The sequence below is a fragment of the Microtus pennsylvanicus genome, chromosome 10 (assembly GCF_037038515.1).
Source record: "Microtus pennsylvanicus isolate mMicPen1 chromosome 10, mMicPen1.hap1, whole genome shotgun sequence".
Lineage (NCBI taxonomy): Eukaryota > Metazoa > Chordata > Mammalia > Rodentia > Cricetidae > Microtus > Microtus pennsylvanicus.
The window spans coordinates 45974725-45994773 of record NC_134588.1 but is presented as its reverse complement, the minus strand read 5'-3'; the positions used below and the strand labels follow the sequence as shown (position 1 = coordinate 45994773).

The 20049-nt window shown below is 35.9% G+C and overlaps 1 protein-coding gene across 5 annotated transcripts in view; it reads left to right on the top strand.

The window, feature by feature from the left end:
* The window catches only part of Smg7 (SMG7 nonsense mediated mRNA decay factor), a 66852-nt gene that overhangs the window by 21876 nt on the left and 24927 nt on the right, over window positions 1-20049 (top strand). For 3 of the 5 annotated variants that reach the window (XM_075988234.1, XM_075988237.1, XM_075988235.1), the window contains exons 2-6: window positions 6439-6577; window positions 13799-13830; window positions 16209-16326; window positions 17978-18110; window positions 19745-19916. In XM_075988234.1, coding sequence (XP_075844349.1) covers window positions 6474-6577; window positions 13799-13830; window positions 16209-16326; window positions 17978-18110; window positions 19745-19916 — 559 coding nt within the window. In that variant the 5' untranslated portion in view covers window positions 6439-6473. The remainder of the gene's footprint in view (window positions 1-6438; window positions 6578-13798; window positions 13831-16208; window positions 16327-17977; window positions 18111-19744; window positions 19917-20049) is intronic. The other 2 variants (XM_075988236.1, XM_075988239.1) reach the window with 1 other exon arrangement.

The following is a 20049-nucleotide window of genomic DNA, read 5'->3' as shown; positions in this document are numbered from 1 at the left end:
ATAGATATTAATTAGGTAGGTTAGTTGGTAGAACTGATCTAACCATACTGGTTTTCTGCCTTATCCTGTTATTTACTAAAAGATGAATTTTGAAGTATTAAATAGTTGTAGATTTTTCTATTTTTTTCCTTTGTTTTATTTTTACTTGTGTGTTAATAACAAATGCTATAACAGTATGCTTTCACTTATTCCTCCTTCCCCTTCTCTGTATGTGTGTGTATATTTGGAGACAGTAGCTCATGTTGCCCATGCTGTCCTCAACATGCTTCAACCTCCAAGGTCCTGCATGTCTGGCCTCATTAACCTCCCTTTCTTTTTGGCTTGTACTGTTGTTAAACATCTATATTTGTTTTAATCTCTATAATCTAGTAATTTTTCCTTTGATTTTTGAAAGATTTTTTTTGCTGAATATAAAATTATGTTGAAGTTTTCTTCTTTTTCTGTACTTTGAAAATAATGCCTCTCGCTTGCTTTTTTTTATTTATTTTTTTATTTTTTGAGACAGGGTTTCTCCGTGGCTTTTTGGTTCCTGTCCTGGAACTAACTCTTGTAGACCAGGCTGGCCTCGAACTCACAGAGATCCGCCTGTCTCTGCCTCCCGAGTGCTGGGATTAAAGGCGTGTGCCACCGCCGCCCGGCTCGCTTGCTTTTTTTTCTGTAGGGATTCAATCATGGTTCTTACCTTTATTATTTCTTGCAAAATATGTTTTTATTTTCTTTGTTTGCTTTTAAGATTTTCTTCTATTAAAGTGATTCCATAGGTTTTCTTCTGTCGTTGAACATTTGCAATTTATTGACTATTTTAATCTGTGGGTATCAGTTTGGGGAAATATTTGATCTTTTCAGGAAAGCTAAAAATTTGAATAATAAACACACACCTTTATATATTAGGATACTACTTAAGAGAGTGGGATAGCATAAAGACTTGACACACAATAGACCTTAAAATTGCATATTTGTGAGTTTTTTCTATAAATAGCATTTGACTCTTCAGGCCAGAGAAAGCCATAAAAATTACTTGTGATGTCTTAGTTTCTTCAAGGAACATTATCAGTTGCCATGAGAGTATGTATGTGATCGTTCTTTTCTATCATTTATGCAAGAAATTATAGGATACCTATTTTTTAGTGGTAATTGTCTTTTTGACCAAAACCTTTCTAAAATTGGAATTTGTTTAGGAAAGAGAGAAGCATATAGAGAGACCTCCTGGCAAAGAGCTTGAGCTAGAAGCTAAAAACCAAGACAATTTCCTGGACTTCTTCAGGTTTAATAAAAGTAGACATTTAGGTGGATTGCACACTGTTTAAAATGGAGGCTGAAATCATAAGCAGTAGTCAATATTTATAATTAAGGTGTGACTACATGGCCATTGAAAAGTGAAATTGTGTAATGAAAATACTTAGACTCTAGAATTCTGGGTTTAAATCTCAGTGCTATCAGTCTTTGAAGCCTTTGGCAAGTTTCCTATAAAGACTTTCTTTATAAAATTGAAGAAACCTCAGGTTACTATGAAAAACTCTGAATTCTATCAAACTATATATATATATAGTTTGACTACAAATATATAATATATTTAAGACTACATATTTAAGACTACAAAAAGAATCTTTACATTACAGTATACCAAGAATATTCTCTACTTCTAGGTGAGCTCTGAAATTTAAAAATAAAAGATATGTAAAAGTCAAATTTTTACCAGAAACCACTACTTAGCCCACATTTTCAGTTTTATCGAGGCAATTCCTTTTTAATTGACTTCCATATCTGATGTAAGAAATGGGTCAAATAATCAAATAATAAACTAAACCTGATACAGGTCATATAGAGCCTATGGTACATTATTTTGGCCCCAGTGAATCACCTGCTTCCTGCCATCTGCACCCTTGTCAACAGTCTTCGTAGGCTGACCTTGGTATGTTGTTACTGCTCTGGCACAGATACTTGATGTGCATTTGTGCTTTCCTTTCTAACACTTTTAGCACAGAATGAAGCTGAGGATGAGAGACCACTTAAAAGATCTGATTTTCTCAACTATTAATAGCCATCCAAGGCTAGTGAATTAGACTGTGAAGGTCAGCACTAACATTAGCTAGCCTGAGAGATGAAAACTTCAAAGCAGCAAAATCTCTGGAGATTTTGAAGACATGTCTTAGATTTATCAGGTTCCACTGAGCTGTTATATTAAGCACTGACTGACTTACCAATAAGAGCAACTATGAAATGGTAGATGTGACCAGACTCTATAGCAAATAACATTTGTCAGCTCTAGCCTCTTATTGGCTAGCTCTTACATATTGATCTAACCCATTTCTAATAATCTGTGTAGCCCACGAGCTGGTTTACCAGGGAAGATCTTAACCTGCGTCTGTGTTGGGTGGGAGAGTCATGGCGACTCACTGACTCAGCTTCTTTCTCCCAGCATTCTGTTCTGTCTACTCCGCCTACCTAATTTTCTGTCCTATCAGAGGCCAAGCAGTTTCTTTATTACTTAACCAATGAAACAACAGATAGAAAGATGACCCTCCTCCATCACTGGAGTATGGGAGGTGGACCAAGATGGTTCCGTGGATTTCAGTAGAAAAAAACAGGGAGAATTTAGCATTTGCTAATGGAGAAAACAATAGATGTAGGTGTTAGAAGGAAAGAGCTCACTGGGGGTCGACAATACATCACTGGCAGGTGATGCTATATAAAAGCATTTGCTTTTACTTTTGATAATGATAAAATCTGATATTATTAGATGTGCAGGGGAGTGTTAGTGCCTCTTTTAGTAATCTGAGTACTGGTGTTTATATTCTGTTACTGGTGTGTCACCAGTATACACATGGGATTTGTTTAAAGCCCAGGACAGCACTGCCAAAAGAGTTCAGAAGTCTGAGACATTTAGAAACTACACTGAATATAGAAAACTGATAAAATTGTTAAACATGGTTATCCTAGAAGCCAAGTGGGGGAAAAAAAAACAGTATCAAGAAGGCAGAATCTCTTTTAAGTGCTGCTGACAGGTTGAAAAGTGACCGGTGGATTTAGTTATGTGGAAGTCATTGAGGATCTATCTTATCAAAACAAGCTTTTCTTTGGAAAAGTGGGGCATAATAAGACTGAATTGTCTTCAGCTGTGTCTGAATGGAGACAGGGTCTTGCCCTGTAGCCCAGACTTAGGGCAGTCCTCCTGTCTCAGCTACTTCTCCCAGTTTATGAAAGTTTTTTAAGATGGACACATAACATTTATTTATAAGATAGGATAAGATAAGAAACAACAGAAGAAAAGTCCAGCAGAGAGGAGAAAAATGGTTAAAAACTATTTCCTGATAGCCACAGGGACTTGCCTGCATATTCTGTATGCCTAGGAATGATGGTACAGCAGCAGCCTGGGAAGGGGCTGGTACAGAAGGGCCAAAAGCTTAAGAGCAGTCTGGGCTACAATGCAAGTTCAAGACCAGTTTTTTTAAAATGAAATTCTTGAAAAAAGAATTGGTGATATAGAAATGTATAGTTTAATAACAGAGCATTTGCCTAGTATAAAGAACCTGGGTTCAGTTCCCAGTACCACCAGACATACATAAAATATGCCATAAAAGGAAAAAAGTTTCTGAACTAAATAAAATTAATGACAAATTTAGAGAGAATGAATAACTCCTACTAATTCCTGGGAGCCTACTATACATACAGTGAAATACAAAAATAATGCAAGTTAGGAAGTTGGGCTTTGTACTTCCCTAATCTAAAGGTACTCAGTACTTTACATTAAATAAAAGACTATGATTGCTTTTTCCAGTGTCAAGGATAGAATCAAAACTCCTGTTCTCAGTTCCTTTCCTTTTTAAATTTAAAAACATTTTTCAGAGCACTTTTAGACCTTCACTAAAGTTATTTCTTTCCCCATAGTTTTCAAGTTTTTAACTGTATAGTTAAAAAACATTTAGCTGTTTCAGATTCTCTTCTCTCCCTTAACAATATGTGTTAAGGTTTCTTTCTCCTTTTTCATATACTAAGACTAAGTAATAAGTAGTTATCAGGATGTACCATAGACTGTTCATCTGCTACAGGGCCGTTTGGTTGCTTCCAGGATTTGATAATAATAAATAAAATTGCTGTAAACATCTGCATGCAGATTTTGTGTAGACATCAGTTTTCATTTTGTTTGTGTAGGTGCTGGAAGCACAATTTCTGCACTGTGTGGTGAGTATAAAATGTGAGAGACTGCTGGACTGTTCCATTGGCTGCACTAGTTTGTGCTACCGCTAACAGTCAGGGAGAGTGCCTATGGAGCCACATACTCATCAGTTATTTTGGTTTTGTCAGTGTTCTGGATTTGGCCATTTTACTAGTATAGAGTGGTCTCATTTTTCTTTTGATTTGCATTAACCATAGTTTCAGTTCTATTTTCTACTCTTTCAAATTTGTACCATGACTTGATATTCTGTTAATCCTACACCTGCTATTCACATATACAGATACCTGATTACTTCACTTTTTTTAAGGTACTCTTTCCTGACCATTTTTCTATCATGCTAATTTAATTAAAATTGCTTTCTTTTTAATTTTTTCTCTATTGTAGGACATGTTTATTCATTTAAAATTTTTTTAGCTTGCTTGCATACTTCAAGAAGGTATAGGTGTTATTACAAAGAATCAAATGTTTTTTAAAATGCTAACTGAAAACTTGCTGTGGTATATCTCATCTACTATAAAAATTGGGATCAGAAGAAACAGCTTTCTCATTGTTGATGACCTAATCTAAATTTCTTAATTATGTACAGTATTGAACTGTTTTATTATGCATCTCAGATGTTTTAATTTCTGTACAATTATTTACTCTCTGATACATAGTACATAGCTTGCACTTAATGAAAGCAGAGTCTGGATTTTAGAGAGACAAGTAAACGCTCATGTGTTTCTTTAACTATATAAAGTGGTGTATTTCCTGTATTTAAAAAAGTCTGATATGCTTGGTTCTCATATTTCTTGTTTCTATTTTTTTTTTCTAAAATACCTGAAAACTAGTATTAGATGTTAGGATCCTAGCTTTAACTTGAGACATTGTCCACATTGACTTGTATTTATTTGGGTGAATTTCATAGTAAGTACCATGCTAGATGTACACACACACACACACACACACACACACACACACACACACACACACCTGAATAGATCAGACCTTATTTAGTGGAAAAATATGTAAACAAATGATTTATTTGTATAGTGCTGTAGCAAAACTGCACACACGTGTACTGGAATAATTAGCCAAACCACAGCTTTCTTACAGGCATTACCTCAGTTTTTACTCGAGCCAAGAATGAGCTGGTCAGATGAGGGAGTACATTCCAGGTTGAGTGAAAGTGCCAATAAAGATGCCAAGAGGCAGAATAGCAAGAAACTAAGAGTAACAGAGGCTCTCTGGGTCAGAGTCAGAGCTTCGCCATCTGATTTACTATGTTAAGGAAGTTGGAATTGCTTTCTCTCATTTTTTCTCACGAATATACTTTGAAAGTATAGCAACAAAGCTCATTTCTGTCATTTTAGTGCAAAAAATTATGAAAAACCTTGTATTTGATTCTAAAACTGATTGATATGCAGTTCTAAGTTCACTTTCCTAATTTGTAGAAGATAGTTACATTTTTTTGACTGGTCGGGGGTTGTAGTTGACTGTAAACGGTAAAGATAAATGCAGTAATGGGTGACTTCTTTTTTCAGTGCTTATAGTAATAATAGCTTCTGTTACTCTTCTTCATCCTCAGAACATCTCAATGAGGTGGTTTATTTAATTATCTTCTAACTAAACTGGAACACCTTAGGTTCCACTAAACTGTTTCACTTTAGGTTATAGCTAGCAAATAGTAGCTTCATTTGTTTAAGAAGACACATAGCAGTGTCTCTTATGCTCCCATTTTGTGAGATCACATATACAGAATACTTCAGTATAATGTCTAGCACATAAGAACTATAAATAACGCCAGGTGGTAGTGGTGCACATCTTTAATCCCAGGCAGAGGCAGTCAGATCTCTGTGAGTTCAAGGCCAGCCTGGCCTACAGAGTGAGTTCCAGGACAGCCAGGGCTGTTACACAGAGAAACCCTGTTTTGGAAAACAAAAGCAGAAAAAAGGGAGTCCCATGTGGTTTGATGTTGTTCCAGGGCAGTCTCACTCTGCAGATCCCCGCTAGGAAACTGTCCTATAGAGATCACTCAGCTTGTAAACAGTGAAGCACACATAAGGGCGTCATTTAGGGTCTACAACCAAAATCTGTTAGAAATATATACGGCATAACATTTAAAGGGGTTTTAAGAAACTAATATAAAAGGAAGAGAAACTTTGTTATTTTTCCTTTGCTTTTTGCATTAAGTCGTTTAAAATCAATTTTTAAAAGTTTTTCCCTAGGGGCGTTCTCTGTTTTTTGTGTTAACTCATATTTTCCTCCTCTCCTCTATCTAGAGTGTCTTAAACCATTCTACCTTGTGAGAAATTGGATGCTCTTGCAGATAGTCATTGTGGGAGAAAACGTTTCATTTAAGTCCCAGATGAGGACCGAAAACTTGAAATCAGAGGAGCATCTGAAATCAAGTAATATTAGGTAGGATAAAAATTACAAGGGATTTCTGCATTGTTTTTCATTTCCAAGGTGTATATTAAATTTTTCATATTCTGTGGACGTTGTGAAAAGAATTTGAGACTTCCTGAAGGATTGGGAAAGGATATGCTAAAAATTCTATTTTACTTATGTGGCTTTGTGAGAAATTAAAGCTAGGTTTACTTTGACATTAACATTGATATCTTGTAGTCCAAGGAAACTTTAAATGTACTGAAATACATTTGTATGTTTAGATACAAAGTTTTCTGAGTATTTATAAGCCTAGGTACATGTGATTCATCTTTTTCATATAAAATTTTTTCTTTATTATGTTTATGGGTGTTTTGCCTGCGTGTATTTGTGCATACCACAAGTGTACACTATGTGAGTCCAGAAGAGAATATTGGATACCCTGGGACTGGAGTTAAAATGATCGTGAACCCATGTCGGTTCTGGGCAATGAACCTGGGTCATCTGGAAGAATAGCCAGAACTTTTAACTACTTCCTGAGATTCATCTTTTTAATTTTTCTTCAGAGTTAAAGAAACTGTCTTTTACATATTTGGTGATTTTATTTGACCCCAAGAAACATCAGTTCTGGGTTTTACTTGTCAGCATGGATTCAATTAAATGCCACAAGGACCTTGAGAGTTTGGTGGTAATATATTACAGAAGACCTCTTCTGCATGACCAGTTAGTAACTCTTGCTGTAGTATCTTAATGACATAGCGTGTCTGATTCATATCAGAGGTGTGGTTTTACACTTAAAGTTTTATACTCTATAAATTGATACTACCATGATTGATGGTGACATTTGTAACTACTTCATTTCAGAAAACCTGCTTCATTTTTATAGTGCTTATGAGCTCTGGTTCTGGAATTGCATTGCAAGGTAGAATCAGAGCTCTGCTACTTCCTAATCCTGTGACAGTAGGAAAATTATTTCATCCCTCTCTCCTACTTACCTGATAGAAAGACTGAAATTTAAAGTTGTTTGCTTGTTTTCAGCGTTGAGGGTCAAGCATGGACATGGCTCAGCAAGCATTCTACCACTGAGCTACATCCTTGTCTACCCCTGCTATTTGTTGTTTTAAAGTAGAGTCTTCTTAGGTAGGCAGGGCTAGCCTTGAACTTACTGTGTTACCTAGGGATGACCCTACACTTTAAATCCTACTGCCTCCATCTCGGGACTGCTTCTGTGTTACAGGCATGTACCTCTGTGCAGAGTGGAATGTAAAGATTTTATAATAAATGAAAGCATGACAAGAAGACTTAGCAGATAATACATTATTAATTATATTATCAGGCTATTAATTTATTTTTTATTATTTATTTATTTATTTTGGTTTTTCAAGACAGGGTTTCTCTGTGTAACAGTCTTAGCTGCCCTGGAAGTAGCACTTGTAGACCAGACTGGCCTTGAACTCGTGGAGATTCTCCTGCCTCTGCCTTCTGAGTGCTAGATTTAAAGACATGCACCACCACCACCTTGGCAGGCTATTAATTTTAACTGATGATTTGGACTCTGTTCTCAGCATGGCATTTCAGTCATTTATTATTTGCTTCATATGTTATCATGTCTCAGGTTTTTAAATTTTACTTTGAAATAATCAGATATAATCAACTGATATTATAGAGAAAGGACAGAGTTTAAAGAAAAATGGCAAAACATCCTAACTCGGTTCTTTTGTATTCTCTCTGTCTGCCACCAATGTTATTTTCTATTCATAGTAAAAAAAATATATTGGTTTTATCACCTGTTCACATGAGAACATAGTTTTATGGTATCTAAATAATTTATCTTTCTGTCCTTAAACGTTTTGTGGAAGTAAAGAATTAGAGTCCTTAACTGCCCCTTTGAACTGTTGTCTTTACTCCACTGTGTTCTTCCAGAAGAGATCCCAGGAAGCAGTAGGGGAAGGGATACCTGACTGCAGTTAGAATCCGAACTAGGAGGTAGTTTGGTCCCAGATTTTCCTTCTTTGAGATGTCATTTAACATGCTTTGTCTTACTTAGTCTCATAGCAACCTTCATCTCTGAATGCCTGCCTGTACACTTACTTCAGCTTTCTCAATTACCTATACTGTCCAAGCTGCCTGAACTGATGTTGGATTCTTTGCTCTGTATTGTCTCCCCTTCCTAGTTTAACTTTTGGAGATTTCTTGGAAAGGAGAGTTTTTCTAGTTAGTATTATCACTATCTCATTTCCAGTTATGATCTTGAATCTATGCTTTATACACCTAGTGTCATTTCCCCATGTGTGTATGTGCCCTGTATGCATGCAGTGCCCACAGATGTAAAGTAACCTAATAGTGATTCTATGCTCTGACTTTGAATTCTTAAACACAGCATGCAAGTCTTCTCATACATAATCTGCTGCCTTCCTTGGTTCTCCAACTTCATATGTAGCTTTTGACTTTGCACTTTATCTGTTTACTGTCTCAGTTTTGTCTTTGGCTCTCGTCCTTGAGATTCCTAGATCAGAATGGAATATATACATATACTCACAGACTGTAAGTAGGTCATGTAGTGATGTATGGTATAGAGCAGTGGTTCGGTTCTCAACCTTTCTAATGTTGCAACCCTTTAATACAGTTCCTCGTGTTACCATCACCCCAAATATAACATTATTTTATTACTATTCATAACTGTACTTTTCCTACTGTTATGAATTGTAATGTAAGTCTCTCATGTGCAGGATAGCTCATATTTGACCCCTGTGAAAGGTTGTCATCCCAAAAGGGGTCATGCCCCTTAGGTTGAGAAATGCTGGTGTAATTGGCATGTACCAAGCTTTTATACACTGACAGAAAGCAAATCCATTTTTGTTAACCTTAACTGAGGAAAGCTCTGAGTAACAGCACCTTCCCTAGAGTTCCTTCTAAATAACAGTAGTACAGCATTTTTATTTTTCTCTAGTTGATTTACTATTAGAAAACTTGCTGTCTAGAGAGCTTATATTTATGTTTCTCTGTGTCCATAGGATATTCACCATACAGTATTTGGCTTACTATTTGGCATAATTAGGTTATGATTTGATTCTTATGTTTATGACTATAATAGATGAATATTGTAGTTATCTCAAATTGTTCCTTAGAACTATATGTTGAACAAGTGAACAAAGTAAGTTAAAAAACCCACCTTGGCTCTTCCTACAAGGGAAGAAAAAAGAAAACCCAACTACCCTAGCCACTTATCCCAAAATAAGTGGCTTAGCATTTGTGTGTTTTATTTTGATAGCTGTGAGTTTAGAATGGTTTCTGATTTTTTTTTTTTAAACAGGGAAAATAGATCTGAACTTCAAGAAGAAAAATCTTTTTATGTGTCCCAATGCTATATGGACTATTACTACTATATGTTTGAGTTTTATTTTCTTAGACTCAGACGTGCTTGGCTGTAGTGATTAGGAACTAAACTCTGAAGCCAAAGTACTACTTCCAAGTCTGTGACCATGGGCTTGTTACTTAACCTCTCTATATCTGCTTATGTTTTCTTCAGGTATAAAATGGAGACAGTAATAGCACATAGTTTATATTAAATTATTTACTTACACAAGGCCCTTAGAACAGTGTTATAGTGCTAGCTTTTGTAGTAGCTAGTGCTTGGAATGCATTAAATATATTTATAGATCTTGATTATGTTCTCTCCATGTGAATTGTTTCAGATTATAGTTTCCAATGTGTTGTCACTGATCCAGACTTTTTGTCAGCACTTTATTTCACTTTTTTCTTTTTTATTGTTTGACAGGCATAGTTTATTTCTCCTAATGAATACTGATATAGTAGCACACCTGTAATTCAAGCCCTTGGGAAGACTAAGGCAGGATGGTCATGGAAGTTCAAGGCCAGCTGGTACCATATAGCAAAATAAAAGAAAACAAACAAAAATCCCAAAGACAATGTATATAATATTTTGAAAGTTTATATATTTAACTAACTTTGCTCTTTTATCATGAAGAGTATTGTAACATGAGAGCTGGCTTGTTTGTTGGGGTTTCTGTCCCGCCCGGTACCCCACAACTGTTTAGCCCCAAAGAAAATCACACATAGGTCTCCATAAATTATAAGCTGATTGGCCCATTAGCTCTAGCCTCTCACTGGCTAACTTTCACATCTTGATAACCCATTTTTCTGATCTATGTTAGCCATGTGGCTCAGTACCTTTTTCAGTGGGGCAGCTCACATCCTGCTGCTTCTGTAGTCTGGGCAGGAGTGGGAGGGATCTACTTCCTGTCTGGTTTTCCCACCTATAATTCCTGCCTGGCCAATCAGCGTTTATTTATAACATGATTGACAGAATACAGACAATTCTCCCACACCAGAGTATGGTGGTTTAATTTTGGGATTCTTGCTATTTTCATTCCTTTCAGTATTCCTTCAGTTTAAAGTAAGAACAGACACACCTCACCATTGCTCATATTCTTCTGAGCAATGGTAGACATATTGTTATCCAGACAGGTGGGACTGTAGGGGCAGGTGTCCTGTAAGTGTAAAGACAGCCTGTGCCACAGCGAATTTCAGCCCTGCCAAGGCTATGTATATAGTTAGGTCCTGAGCTTTTGTTGTTTTTGTTTTAAGATGCTTGTATCTATATGAGCATTGAGTAACTATAAACTAATGTTAATTTTTGAAGTTTTTTTTATCAAGAATTGCTGAAATATAGTTTTGTTGTTGTTGTTGTTGTTTTTCTTTAGACTAGAGAGTATTCCATTTTGAGAAAAAGACAGGAAAGCTGTGACTGGTGGGGGAGGATATGTGTTTTCTCAGTTTGTGTGACCTTGGATTTTTGAAATCATACGCTGGCAGCCTTGTAAAGATTTTTTCAGTGGTGAAAGTTAAGACCTAAAGTGATGAGTGAAGATGGATAATGAATTTGGTATACAATGTTCAGTACTAAGCACAGTTATCTGGTGAGCATTGTGCATTTATATTAATAGTTTTTTATGTTAAACCCCATTGTGATTCTCTTCAAAAGATAAATAGATATAGATATATATGAATATGTAAGCAGTGGATGTCTTTAAAGACTACAAGAAACAAAAGTATTCTATATTTTACTGAAGTTAAAATTTAAAATTTATAATCATGGGGACTGGAGTGGTGAGAACACTGGCTTCTCTTCAGTTCAGAGGATGCTTGTTTCATTCCCACCTACGTGATAGCTCATGACCCTCTGTAGCTGAGTTCTCGGAATCTTCTGGTCTCTGCTGGTGCCAGGCACACAAGTAATGCACAGATGTACACACAAACTGTCTTAAGTTAGGGTTTCTGTTAGTGTGATAAACACCATGACCAAAAGCAACTAGGGGAGGAAGTTTATGTCACTTAGACTTATAGGAATAGTCCATCATGAAGGGCATTGTCTGCTTTCTTAGTCAGCTCACTTTCTCCTACAACTCAGGACCACTAGCCATTCTGGGACACCTCCCCCAGAGAGCCTGGCCCTTCCACAGAATTAATCAGTCGAGAAAATGCCTTGCAGGCTTGTCCACAGGCCAGTCTGGTGAGGTCATTTTCTCAGTTGTGGTTCCTTCTCAAATGACTCCAACTTGTGTCAAGTTGACAAAAACCAGGACACAGGCAAAACATCCATATACATGAAATAACAGTTTTTAAAAATTTAGTTACTATATAAATAAATTTATAATTTATCCAAAAAAAAAAAAAAATTTAGTTACTATAAAATATGTAAAATAGTGCTTTCCCTAAAATGTTTAGTACCTTTATATTCTTCTAGTTTTTGTTCCAGTTTAGTTCTTTTGAAATGGAAGTCTCGTGGTGTAATAACTTAATTGTTTTGTTAGTTGACATGTAGTCACACATATACAGTGGGTACAGTGTGATGTTTGGGTGTATTCTTCACCCAGTGTATTTATCACTTTGTGGAGATAACATTTAAAATCTACTTCTCTGGTTGTTAAGATTAGATGACCAGCATGTATTGTTAGCTGTAATCATTCTTCTGTGCAAGAGAGTACCAGAACCGGTGGGAGAGCATGTTTCAGAGTTCCTGATAATCAGAATGCTAGTCAAAAGGGATTCTGATGTTACGTATTTTTAAAAGCTGTATTACTATAAAGCAGCTTTGGTAGACAAAGAATTTCCTTATTCCAGATGTGTTTCACAAGGAAGTGTAATGCTCTGACTCATACACAAAGCAGGAGTGATTGTTAGCCAGTAAATGGAGGTGGTGTTCTTAACCCAGGGACTATCCTTTTCAAAAGTACAGTGACAGACCAACTGCTAGATTAAGGAGAGAAGAGTGGTGAAAGCTAAGAATTCAGAGACTACAGAATTTGTCACTAAAGACTTTGTAGTGGAAAATCACTAAGTTCAGGCAGCTAGTTGGCAAGATGAAGCATGCTTTCAAAAATACCTTTTGCAGTAGTTCAGATGAGGAATGGGTATAGGGAGAGAGGGCAAAGTGGTAATGCAGTGAAGGTACAACTGCTATTTAGAGGATAGCGTTTCTCAGGAATTGCTAGATAGTAAGACTTTGCAAGAAGGTGGGCATAAAGAACTTCTGGGGATTGCCTTCCACAGCTCGAATGCTTTGATAAAACTACCATGAAAAAGAAAACATTCCTAAGAGAATGAAGTATGAAGTTAAAGGTAGACCATGAGGTCAGTTTAGGGCCTTTCCTATACAGACAATTCTTGACTTTCAGAGGGGGAAATTCTTGTTTTTTTAAAAAAGAATGTATGGGGAACTTGAACTTGTTTTTATGCCAAAGAGATGGAATTCTCAAGATTGTCAAAAAGGAAAGAAAAATCAAGTCCTTAATGAAATGCTAGAAAGAGCATTTCATTGAAATGAACTTTGATCTCATAAGGGGAGGACATAAGGATCTCATAAGAGCAGAGCTATGTAACTGTCATGGCCAGTGGGGAAAGGGACAGGAACAAGCAGCTTGAGAAGAGTAGAAATTTGAAATGTCATGGTAACTGGTAAATTGAAAACAAACTAGTCTTCAAGGTGTTGGGGGAAACCTTGTAATACCTTTACAGTTAGATTTGGGGAAGTTACCAGTTTAATCTGTGAAGTAATTTGTAAGTTCTAACATCAATTTCCTCAAACCCAGTGTTATACTGCATGTTAAGGGAAGGTATAGACTTCCCAGCCATCTAGCCTTATTGTAATGCATTGTTTTACTTGATAATTCGATATAATTATATTAATTTGACTTGGTTTGTTTTTAACTAATGTTATTTTTTCTTATATAGGCAGGCAGAAGTCCTGAAGGCTGAAATGACAGGTATTGACTGTCTTAATCTTTATTAGTACCTATTTTATTCTATTAAGTTAATGGAAGAAAATTCCCTTTTGGGGGGTATAGTACCAAATCCTGTGCTAGTTGCTAAGAACAATAATAACTCTGCTTTAAATGTCTACTGGTCTTATATTTTGGGTTTTCCCTTAAATACTTCTCAGGAGGTTAATGTAGTATATGCTGCATTTGAATTGCTATTAATTGCCTGATTGTTTAATTTTATAAATCTTTTCTTAATAATATATAAATTAATCACACTCCATTGTAACTATGTAAAACTTTGTTTGATTAATATTTTCCCAGGAAATGCTCTTTTCAGTTTGTAGTTACTCAAACCTGAGTTGTAAGTAAGCCTTCAGGAAAATTGCTTATATAGAAACTGCGCTCAAAGTCTGAAATTCAATGAGCAGCCTTTTCTCATGTATCTTTTCTGCTAGGAATAATAGCTAAAGTCCATTGGGAAGAATTTTGGACTTAACTGCTGAAATAAAAAGATAATTCAAAGCTAGTGATCAGCATGTCATTGATAACAGCATGTGTTATCCTAACCTATCAAAGAGAGACATGATAATAGATAGTATTCTAGTCTGGGAGGAATTTAGTTGTATGGTTAACACATGAACAATTCAGCTAATGTTGATTGATAACCAGCATTCTGACCAAAATTTATAATTGAAAAGGGACTATACTACTAGGGAGATAGTGTTTCTTCAGCTTTGACAGGGTATAATGTTTATGAGGAGCCTGACTATTGTATCATAAAGTATAAGGCAAAAGAGGAACAAGGGTTGCTCACTGCTGTTCTTCCTATTAGCACATTTGTGGCCATCATCCACATTGTGTGATACCAGTGTTAGAATTAGAGCTTGGATTAGCCTTAGAAATATTTTTTGTATCATGTATATGGAACAGCATCAAGCTGCATGTACCATATGCTTTTTCCCAAAGCATCAAACATTTGTTTAAATTTACTCATTTGAATGACTTCTGCAATCCCCTAAAGCCCAGTATAGTGGCGCACACCTGTAATCCCAGCACTTCAGAGTAAAGGTAGGAGGAACACAAGCTCAAGGCTAGCCTGCGCTAGACATTGAGATCCTGCCTCCAAACAAATGAACAAAAAACACTTTATAAGACTCAGTTTTTACTAGCCAGCAAACCTCTGTATTAACTCAAATATCCAGGGCACTCTTTGCTGAATAGGATTATAGTGAATTATAGATACTAATGGCCAACCTAAAGAGGAGTGGAAATTGTGACAATATATAGCAGCAAACTCCTAGATGAAATTAAATTGTTTAACTAGATACTGGAAATTTGTAATTGTAAAGTTTGTTAAGTAGTTCTGTGGAAGCTTACTGTCAGCATACTGTTCAACCCCTACAGGACTTTGGCAGAAAATGTGACCCCATTTCTTAAATACATAATCAGAGCCTGGCTTCCTGATTTTATTCTATACAGTTACTCTTCTGACCTTTTGAGCAGTTTAATACCAGGCCTCAGCCTTTCTTCACATTTAAGTTATAATATGGACTAATCACAGAAGTGCCTTGGATGGGCATGTCCCATTCATGAAAATAACTTTCATAGTTACACTAGGGTAGTATAATAGAGTAGTAATAATCCAGGCATCTGCTGGTTGGTGAACTTACAGAAAAATTTTGTGAGGATCCTTGTAGGAATGATTCAAAATCAAAGGGAACCATGACTTGAATGAAGATACAGTTATAGGGGTAAACAATTTGATAGACGACATTATTTCAAATGGAGTGACTCATTTGAGATATATGACCTGCTGTGATATGAACAGGCAGAAATCCAAACCAACAGCAAAGAGTGAATCGTTTTTCAATGGCCATTTTAATTTCATAATGAAAATTTAAATCTGAAAGATGGGTGGAGCGAATGGGTCAGCACACAGGAGTTTTTTCTGTGCACAAGCATGGAAACTGGAGTTCAGATTCCAGCAACCATGTAAAGTTATGCTGGGCATACCTGCAACCCCAGCGCTAAGGAATAAGGAAGGTAGAGACGGCAAGATCCCTGGGACTCACGAGTGCAGGTGGAGTGATGCTCTCTTTGCTCTACTCACCCAGTGCATACACCCACGCACATTCATATAAACTCCATACACATACACTTCGTACACATGCACATGGTGTACACGGTTTTAAAAAATGGCTAAAACAACAAAAGCATTTTAAATCCAATTTAGCTATTAGCCGAAAGGCAGAAGTGAAAGTCCTTTGAAATACAGTAACATAAAACTTGTGCAGCAGTGAATGGGGAGAGGAGTCATTGGTGTGGCTCATGGATTAAGTGACTTAACAACATGGTGGTGTTTTGTTTGCTTTGTTACACAGATTCTAAGCTGGGTCCAGCTGAGGTCTGGACATCCAGGCAAGCTCTGCAGGACTTGTACCAGAAAATGCTAGTTACTGATCTGGAATATGCTTTAGACAAGAAAGTAGAACAGGATCTGTAAGTATTGTCATTTGAGATGTTCCTGTGCAATCAGGAATCTTCAAGACTTTGAAACATTAATGCTTAATTGATAATTTTTCAACCTGCCCTAGTGTAAACTTTTTAAATGAAATTCTAATACTTGTGATTTTAAAAAAAGAAATTTAATGATTAGTGTTTTTTTTTAGGTGCAGTCTTAGAAGGTGAGAGGAGGACTGTTTAGGTTTGAATTTTACCAGAGACAGTTCTTAGAACATACTGGAGTGGACAAATTTAAACATATGTATGATACTTCAAATTTTAAGTGTATCTGTATTGAGTCTTATAATTAAACCATGATAGTAAAGATAGACTTTTCTTTGATAGTGGGATTTTGCATTTGGTCTTAGTCCAAAAGCCAAGAAACTATGGTCAATGTCATACTGTTTGTTCAACAGGAAAGTGTATTCGATTGTAAGTAAAGTTCATTTAATCAAATCTATGGCTATATCTTCCTGCTCACCAGAAAACTAAAGAAAGATTTTGTGTGTTTAGGCAATTCCACGTATTCTTTCTAGGAAGCATGAAATGCAGATAATCAGTGAGTGAATAAAGGTCTTTGGTAGAAGATTTTGTCTTATAAATTGAAACAGGGACGGTAAGTTTGATGGAAAATTAAGCAGCAGTTAAGAACATTCTTTTTTTAATCCTAGCACTCAGGAAGCAGAGGCAGGCAGGTCTCTGAGTTTGAGGTCGGCCAGGGCTACATAGTGAAGCCCTGTCTTGAAAAAACAAAAAAGAAAACATTCATTCTAGAAAGGACTAATAGCCCAAGTTGTGATGATGTTGTTTTTTTCTTTTTCCTGTGCTTTTTGTGCCCTGTGTTTTTAGAAAGTCTAGTAGTTTAACTTAATAACTAATCAGAACTCATGTCTGTAATAGTTGAGTCCATGATGAGAAAGCATCACCAATAGTAAAGGAGTATTGACGTCCTAAACTATTTTTTTAAAACCTTAAAATTCTGGAGCCTCAAAAATAAGAGATTGATACCTTAGTTCACTAATATTGAATTTAAGCTGATAATGTAATGATTAATGTCATTTTGGTATACTAAATTTTAGCATTGTGTTGTTTAAATAAAAATTTGAGATGTGGCTTCTATTTCATATTGTAAAGAAAGTATTAAGCCTTAACCTGTAAGATAAACAAAATCATTAAACATTAAATAGAAGTGAATGTTGTGCATAATTATCTGGGGAAAGTAAAGGGTAGAACTTGATATGTACAAAGCACCCCCCCCCCCAAATGTGTCACCTTGAGTAGGGTATAATTATTTTTGGCCCAGTGTGTTAAAAATATTAATAGCTTATTTTTTTACTTTGATCTTGCCACTATGGTTTTGGTTTTTATCCTGGGATTCTTAATTAGTTCTTACTGTAATAGCTCTAAAGGGTCATAGTAGAAACCACATTCTGCTTACTGGAGCATTTGGTCCACTAAAGTCAGTTGTATTCTACTGCATGTATAGTCTTGTTCAAAGAAAAGCATGAAGTTATTTAATTAAATAACTTTGATGCTGGTTTGCTGTTTGGTGTGGTATATAACAAACAGCTCTTTCTTGTTCTCAGGGGGACCAGTGTCTGCCCAGTGAGTTACTACTATACCAAATAGAATTACGTTTTGTTTTCAGCTGGAATCATGCCTTTAAGAATCAGATCACAACACTACAAGGCCAAGCAAAGAATCGAGCAAACCCAAATCGGAGTGAAGTTCAGGCAAACCTTTCTCTGTTCCTAGAGGCAGCTAGTGGCTTCTATACTCAGGTGAGTTCTGCCTTGTGTATGAATTCTCCTAGCTTTAGTGATACTCTATTCTTTGTACATAACTTTTGTATATGTGAATACTATTAACTACCTTATAAGATATCCGAAAGTTGATCACATATCTTTTCACATCATCTAGATGTCTGAAATTATTCGTACTACCTTTTTTAAAGATACAGACTTAAGTTTGGGAATGTAGTATTGAGGTCTTGGGTTCAAATCCCAGTATTGCCAGAGAGAGGGAAAAAGAAAGATACATGCTTAGGAAGGAGGCTTAATTATATGAATAAAAAGAGGTATAATGAGAGCCAAGCCTTAGGGAGGTATGGAAGTAGTCATATAATCAAACCAAGTGTAGTCATTATGAAAGTAGTAGCTACTTTGTGCTAGGTAAGCTGTTGCAGTGTTGGGTTAGAGAGATGGCACTGCCATTAAGAGCACTGGCTGCTCTTCCAGAGGTACTGAGTTCAGTTCCCAGCAACCACATGGTGGCTCAGAACTATCTGTAATAGGACCTGAGATGCCCTCTTTGGCATGCAGTTATATGTGCAGTGCACTCATATATAAAATAAAAATTTAAAAGTCTTTGAAAAAAGTTGCAATGTCAGGTGAATTTTTGTGCTGATTTACATAGTAGAATTTATATGGATCATAAGATGATTCCAAAAATTGAATCATCTTTTTTATTCAGATTGAAAAATAAGCTATATTATTTTCACATATTTCCCTTTTTCTTAGTCACATCCTGATGCAGTTTACAAAGAAATAAATGTTCATGGACTTTTCTTTAAGCGTAATGATTTGGAAAAATTGCTATTTTGGACTGGAAAGATGGCTTGGTAGTTGAGAGCACTTGACTCTTACACAGGACTGGAGTGCTTACTCATATAACAGCTCTCAACTCTCTGCAATTCGAGTCCCAGAGGTCTTCTGATGTCCATGGACTTTTTACACGTGTGGTATATATACGAATACTTGGACATTGAGTAAATAAATAGACATTTTTTCTCTTTTTCTTCATTCAATAAAATGGTTAAACCAAAATAAAGCCAATATATAGGTGTGGACAAGCAGCACAGAAAGAACTGGCAAAGATTTTTTTTTTCAGTGCATAGTCTTTAAAATCCTATCATTACAAGGGCTGATAACCTGAGTTTGATCCCTGGAGCCCATGGGGTAGAACAAACTGACTCCTGCAAATTGTCCTGACTTCTTTCTCCCCATGTGCCATGTAACAACGTGGCACCCCCCCCTTACACACACACACACAAAATCAATTTTAAAATATTTCATCCATTTAATTACAAATAGATGAAATAGCAATTAAAATACACACAATACATATACAAATACTTGAACATTGAGTAAATATTTTTAATTTCATCTATTTGTAATTAAATGGATAATAAAATATTTTTAACTTGATTTGTTTTGTGTGTGTGTTGGTTTTTTAAAAATGCTTTATCTGAAAATGCTTTGATAATGAGAATCAACCAATCAAAGATTAAATTTAACCCGCATACAATTTGTATGGTAGTCTCAGCAGCATGTGATACATAGATGCATTCTTCTATGTAAACTTCACTGTTAGAACATTCTGACTTTACTAAATTTTGCTTGTGTTTTTTCTTTAGTTATTACAGGAACTGTGTACGGTGTTTAATGTAGATTTGCCATGCCGTGTGAAGTCTTCCCAATTGGGAATTATTAGCAATAAACAGACGCACACCAGCGCCATAGTGAAGCCACAGTCCAGCTCCTGTTCCTACATTTGCCAGCACTGCCTCGTCCACCTTGGAGACATTGGTGAGCCTTTGAAAATTATATTATTTAATGTATACATTAATAACACATTCATCCTTTTCTTTGGAATAGTCATAGGAAGAAGCCTGTTATATGCATGTGTGGTTTAGATTGATATACGAAGAAATTATAAAAT